The sequence below is a fragment of the Colias croceus genome, chromosome 13 (genome assembly GCF_905220415.1).
Source record: "Colias croceus chromosome 13, ilColCroc2.1".
Lineage (NCBI taxonomy): Eukaryota > Metazoa > Arthropoda > Insecta > Lepidoptera > Pieridae > Colias > Colias croceus.
Genome location: NC_059549.1, coordinates 10,600,445 through 10,607,487, shown reverse-complemented (window position 1 = coordinate 10,607,487; position 7,043 = coordinate 10,600,445). Strand labels below are relative to the sequence as shown.

General features: G+C 33.8%; 1 protein-coding gene across 1 annotated transcript; it reads right to left on the bottom strand.

The window, feature by feature from the left end:
* Nucleotides 1-28: 28 nt before the first annotated feature.
* Nucleotides 29-6,676, bottom strand: LOC123696677 (regucalcin-like). The gene is made up of 5 exons (XM_045643029.1): nucleotides 6,546-6,676; nucleotides 5,996-6,152; nucleotides 1,825-2,034; nucleotides 1,201-1,413; nucleotides 29-651 (listed from the first exon to the last, which is right to left on the bottom strand). Exons 2-5 carry the CDS (start codon nucleotides 6,150-6,152, stop codon nucleotides 311-313), a joined length of 921 nt encoding a protein of 306 aa, XP_045498985.1. The 5' UTR covers nucleotides 6,546-6,676; the 3' UTR covers nucleotides 29-310.
* Nucleotides 6,677-7,043: the final 367 nt, after the last annotated feature.

Below are 7,043 nucleotides of genomic sequence, written 5' to 3'. Positions count from 1 at the left end.
ATTCACCCTATCAAATAAAAGTCAAATGTAAAACAAGTTATTTATTATATAAAGTTTGATATAAAACAGTAGTTAACAATAATAATACACAGTACACATAGTAGGAACGATGAAATAATGAGGAAAAAGTGTAGATAGGCTTTCCAGTAGTGGCATGTAAAAAAGTGGCTAGTGACTAAAAATGTGACTAATTAGTCACATTTTACTTCACAATAATTCATGCTACCTTGCTTTAAACATATGTGCGTTAGTGCCGTTTATTGAAGATTCCACATCTTTTTTCTTATAATGTCATCGTTTAGATACAATTTTATGCTTGCAATTTAAAGTTATAGCCTGGTAACCCAGTCACACCGAGCCCGGTTACCATGTACGTACAACCGGCAGCGGGTTTCTGTTTATTATCTATGTTAACACAAGCGCTTGTAACGAACAAAATATCATAATTAGGACCGCCAAATATCACAGAGGTTACTTGTTCAGCTGGGATGGGGATCTTTTTCAATAATTTCCCCGTACGGGGATCAATTTGAATCACACAGGAGCCGAAGAAGACCGCAACCCATAGATTACCGTCCTTATCTATGGTTGTTCCGTCTGGCAGACCTTCGATGCCGTTCTTTTTGAAATCGAAGATGTATCTCATGTTGGCTGAAATTGATTTTATTGAATTGAGAAACGTAGGGTTTTCTAATTGAATAACATATTATAATGCCTCCTCCACATTACTCGCGAAGTTGAACGAGGTTAGACGAATAGAATAATGTAGAGAGGCACTTCGGCTTACTTCGTCCAACTTTACCTCGCTTTTACCTCGCCTCGGCCGACTTCCGTTTGTTGTCGGTTTTTGCGCCCGAGTCAAAGGGCACGAAGTTACCTGAAGTTCGTTCTGAATATGAACGTATGCGCTCCTCGCGAAGTTGAACGAGTGTGTAGTGTAGCACCGCGGACTTCAGTCAACTTCGGCCGAGTACTTCGCCGAGGAACTTCGCGAGTAGTGTGGAGGAGGCATTATACATTTTTCGATAAATTTAATTAAATTTAAAATATAGGTAAGTAACTATTAATAAATCAAGAATATTGTTTCCTGATTTCATAAAAAATAATGATATTTCGATTGCTTTTAGTTAGTAGGTATGGTTGAAATTACAACCGCGTGTATATCGTATAGGTACCTATTATTTACATTTTAATACTTACAAATTTCTCCAGTTTCCACATTATAATCATATCTGCGTATATTATAGTCAAACGAGTCAGTATAATACATCGCATTTTCCTTCAAATCCCACGCGAGTCCGTTTGATATACTTATTTTGTCGCAGAGCTTCACAATGGCTCCGCTATTATCGATGCGGTAGAACGAGCCCAAGTTGCCTACAATTTCGCCCGCCACTTCGTTACCCATAGTGCCTGAAAAACAATAATGAAAATTGTGTAATTCTACTGCTATTCTGAATTGTGATCGTAATTCGAGAAACAGATTCAATCGTAGAAAAAAGTAACTATCCTATTAAAAATTATGTTGATTATCTTTTTCTTCTTCTTGTGCTAGGTTTGCCGCGAGTATTTTAAATATTTACTAAAAAAGTTAGCGTTTATTGTTTTATATAACTTTTACTCGCTTTTCTAGTAAATAATTTAAAGTGCTCTCAAGATCGACGCATCAAGAGGCTCATAAGCACTTATTAAATATAAAATAGAAGATAGCCACAGATAATGATAATACATGTACCATTAAGTATTCTGTGATAATACTAAACTATAGTTACTAGGTAAAACGAACGAGTGACGGAAAACTAGTTCTAAATTCCAAAATCATACCAGCAAAAATCCTTCCACGCGGGTCAGCTTTTCCATCATTAATCCTGGTGGGGGCGTCCACATCCTGGTCAACCTTCCCCAAGACCTTCACCACATTCACCTTACTGTCATTCTTGCCGTCCCATTGAACAACCTGGAACGTCTTCTCAACACCAACTACAAACTGGTCTGTTGTACCTTCGACTGGAACTGCGAATCCTACCCGGCCGTCTGAAAATTATTATATTATGGTAGAATATATAAACCAATTAACAAAAAGCGCATTATTTGATACTTGTAAAATCCGATTTTGCTGGGATTTGGAACAGATATTGGTAACTACTTTGTCAGAATAAAATGAACGAACAGTTATGGATGTGAATATCATAATTATTTTAGTTCTATTTTTAAACCAAGCAATCATGAAGTAGCTAGGTACACGCAGACGCAGTTGAAACCTCGGACCGAAATCTAGCAGATAGTTGCAATAATATACAATTTATCCTTAATTTATCAGTAGATACTAGATAGGTAGGTATTGTATAAAATTAAACTGCCTTTTACAATTTACATACCTACAGTGTAGACCATCATATAAATAATGCAAAGTAACGTGACCATTTTTATTGTTTTCAGAATAAAAATTTTCTAATTTATATTTATAATCTTGCGAGTGAAAAAGCTACATTTTTAGGGAGCAACATATTGTGTACCTACGTCATGTACATGAGTATAACCTCAATTCTCAAAGCCTAAAAACTAATACCTAAGTAATAACAATAAGATCATTCAACAATCTACTCAATTGTTAAATTACCAGACAATTAACAACTAGGCACTTCAGATTTGTTATATCGCAAAAGTACCTATCTATTATATTGTATTAATTATTGTCCTATCTTAATTACTGAATATTTAAAATACCTATTATGTGAGTGTTTGCTGCCCTTATCAATTAACACAACTAGGTGTTACAGTGCACTTTGTTTATATCATGGACGAATATAATCTAGTGGACTGGTAATGGTCATACTAGAGATCGTACCCCGTAATTTCAGACTATTACTAGATGGCGCTCTGATTTGAGCTTATTATTTAATTTGCAGCTTTAAAAGCACCACTAGTGACCAATTTTAGAACTATGGAAACAGCAAACTATCGATTTTCAATTATTACATCTAGAGGGCGTTGTTTTAAAAACTCCGGTGTTTTTGAATTATTTTAGTTTTTAGTTATGAGCGTTCATGCTCCTCACAGGGCTTAGTGCAGAATTACGAATTAGAATTATTATTAATTTTTTCAAGCGTTGAAATAGTTTTGCTGAAATCATCATATCTGCTGTTTATAAATGTGATACTGTCTTTTAAACTAATAATTTCTTGCTTTATACAATTTAAATCTAACGAAATCCTATTCATAATTGATGATTCCAGTGAGCGCCGCAGCTTTTCCATCTCTTCGGATATAATCTCTCGAATAGAGTCAGCTGATAATGCATTATTATTCACAGCGATAAGGGATTTAAAAGAAGATGTGCCACCTCTACGTGTTGTAATGTTATCAGGACTTCGTTGTAACAATTGAGCGCATGAGCGTACTGGGGTATTTTCAGTATTCAGAGATCTTGACTGATGAGTGGAACATTCAGGGCAAAACCATTTTTTTTTAAATTCGCTTGTCAATTGTTTCTTTTTGTCAGTTGGGAACAAACATGCAATATGATAATTTCGTTTACAATGAGGGCAAGATAAAATCCCAGCGCTGCCTTCTGTTGTAGCTTTGCAACAGGCAAACTTCATAATGATTGGAAAATTTAAGTAATTAAGAAAAAAAAAAATATAGTAATAAATTTCTGATAATATGACCCCCGTGTCAGGATCGATCTTCCTACTAACTGTTTTAAGTCCAGTTCACTTTGTACAAAGCTACGAGTGTCTTGTAATTTTCAACGAAATTATGTTTCTTATTGTATCTGGTAAATCGTCACGATAGATGACAATGTTAATTTGTAACTTTTGTTTTTAATATACCGTCAACCACTTTTATCACTTTTACGCAAAAAGTTTCCAATGTTAATTTTAATAATAAATCATGATGTATAACGCGTATTCGTCCACAAATCAGATTGTTTTTGATAACTTAAGCACCACTAATAAAAACTTCCAACAAGATATACTATTTCAATTAGATTTGAATTTAATTTGTAACCCGCTTGATCAAACACGTACGCTTCATACTGACGTAAGCGACTGACTGTGTTGGTGTTATCAAGTTTGGGTCGCTGGCTAAGACATGCTGGACATTTCCAAGAAGACTTCTTTTCAGGTAACATGGCATAAAATCTCTTATCGTTGGTTCCAGCGCACTGCAAGTCATACGCTAAAGAACATAGGGAGCATCTAAGGAAGTGTTTAATAAGGTTTTCGACACCCACTACAAAGTACAAACATTCGACATAGTGATCAGAGTAGTGTATATATATTCTTTATTTTTTGTGAAAAAAAAAATGTCTATACCTATCTTTTTTCTTCTTAATTATTCCCTTGTAAACAGTATTACATATTTATATGAGCAAAAAATACGGGAAAAGAAAAAAAATCTAGATGTACGGCGATGATTTGAACCAGCGTCCATTAGTTTATAAGTACGAGACTGAGTCAATACAGCTACAGACACTTATACGTCTTACGTTGAAATTTATGCTCTAATTGTTCGAGTAGTTCTTAGATAAAAACAGTTCATAGCAGCGTGGTCCATGATGGTGGTCACGAAGTCACTCTCGAACAGCGATGATCGAAGTGAAAACTGAAAAAATAGGCGGTTCATCCTAAGGAGCGCTGGGGCAGTGAACTCTCATAAATAATTATTATAATAAAGTTGTGCTCATTCATTTAACAATTAATATATCTATAATTTAAAATTAAATTTATCGTATACCTAAACTCCAATACGAATATCAAATGCCTAAATACGGAATCCAATAAGAGTGAAAGAGAAATTTTGCGACAGTCCTGCGGAGGTTCTGCGCGAAACCGCGATGTTGCCGCATCGCATGACAGCAGCAATTGCGCGCGACAAGCGCGCGACGTTGCCAGTTGCCACTCCTATATTATAAACAAACAATAAAAATACGCTCGCGAAAGCAAATTCGGGGATTTTCTAATTATTAATTGATAATCATTGAATTCGTTTTGAAATGGCCTGTACTTTATAATTTTTAGTGTTTAAATAGACATTTATAATGTGGTGCTCATTTTTTTTTGTTATGAATTTACTACGCTAATGTATTTTCTTTGTTTTAGTTCAATAATTGAACACCCGTACAATTTTGTCACGAGCCGCCTCTTGCCTTTATAATATTTTACGTTATAGTTTACGTTTTTTGCGTATTATATTTTACGTCAAGATACCATAAGATACTATTTGGCACATTGATTTTTTTTAGAAGCGACATCTAGTTGAGACAAGAACCATTCAATTATAAAAAAATGCCAAATGATACTGCGAGTGACATCTATCGACTAAATTGGGAACTGAGAAACGAATTACGCTGTTTACTATGGCTATGATAAGTCCTCTAGATATTTATTGGGTCCATGTTTATATTAAAAGGGAATGAATATATTTAAATGTTTTTTTAATGATAAATTTATCGGAATTTAACTCATTATTATTTATTATCCAACATGGTAAAATTCTCATCAGTCTACTTTGTTTTGTGCACCATGCATATTATTTATTTATTTTTATTTATTTATAATCTTTATTGCATACAAAACAAATAAAAATTTCACACACACAGACAGGACATTTGATGCAAAGGGCGGCTTTATTGCTTCAAGCAATTTCTTCCAAGCAATTATTATAATTTATAACAAATCCGAGTCCCGTCAAAATCGGCCCAGCCGTTTTAGCCGTACAAACGGTTTCAATTCATCAACCTAAGTACTGTTGTTATGATATACCTGCTTACCTTTCATAGCTATATCGTTCATTTTCTAAATAAGAGCATTTTATAAAAACACCATTATTTAGAAAATACGAATAAGTATATAGACACTGTATCGATTTACACCGTATGCCAATTATTTTTTACGTTTACGTAATTTATTTAATTTCAACTCAATAGGTACTGAATGAAATTTCTAATATTAATTTATTAAAGTTGTAGTAAAACTACATACCTACTTACCAAGTTTGCCGAATGTATGTTCTCCGGTAGAAGGTACATACTTGTGGATGGCAGCCCCATTAATATCAACAAAAAACAACGCCTGTTGCTTTTCATCCCAGTGTGGCCCTTCACCTAACTTCAGGGAATCCGATATTTTTTGTACTTTAACCGACATCTGTTGTTACAAAATGTATTAAATCATTAATCGAATCATTTATAGAAACATCTACAAGTCTAACTGTTGTAGCTAACTAGCGATAAAAATTGGAAACCAAATGCTATCATTTTTTTTTTCATTTTATGCTTAAAAAAATAGGAATATAACTTATATGTATCGCATCCCATCCCATCCATTGACACAGTGAGTACAATATTTGGTGCAATAATAATTACCTACTGTGCACCTGACTGTGTACTCCGTCATCCGTGCACTGAACAACGAAACGTATTCAAAAGATACCTTTACAATTTCCAATAAAATTATTCGAAAGATAATAAAAAAAATATTCCCTTGCAAATAATGTAATACATTAAATAATATAAATACTTATAGATTTATATAACTCACCTTTCAACCGTAGATCATCCGATTAAGAATAACAAATTCAACAAGAAACACGGCCGTAATAACTGGTCGCCTACTGCGAATAACTTCGTGAACCAGTTAAGATTCTTTCGAGTTGACACGCTCAATGCGTGTGGTTGCTAATAGGTAGGTATATAACTATATATTAATAATATTATGTATGTAAGATTTATTATACTAGCCACGCACGCGTCTATGTTTCCATAGTAGATAATATGTAAATGTAAAGTAACTTAAGTCTCAAATGAAACTAATATTTTAGTTATGCGATTCCTTTTGAACAAGCATATTGGAAATAGAGAAACGTTCTAGAAGCTAATTTTATTAGAACAACAGAATTGTACCTATTAAAACCCCCGAGTCCTTTATTTTAAGATATTTATCGGTACAGAGTACAGACACTTACATAGAGAGTTTTATTAAATGTAGATAGATATCACGGTACAATGCTCTTGTGTAGGTACATAATTGTGAAGTGAC

Excerpts from the sequence above, each read along its gene's own strand:
- LOC123696677 (XM_045643029.1), bottom strand. The coding sequence starts at position 6,152 with ATGTCGGTTAAAGTACAAAAAATATCGGATTCCCTGAAGTTAGGTGAA. Across the intron at positions 1,414-1,824 it reads GCGTGGAAGGATTTTTGCTG|GCACTATGGGTAACGAAGTG; the intron begins GTATGATTTTGG and ends ATTGTTTTTCAG. Across the intron at positions 652-1,200 it reads TGTGGAAACTGGAGAAATTT|CCAACATGAGATACATCTTC; the intron begins GTAAGTATTAAA and ends AATCAATTTCAG.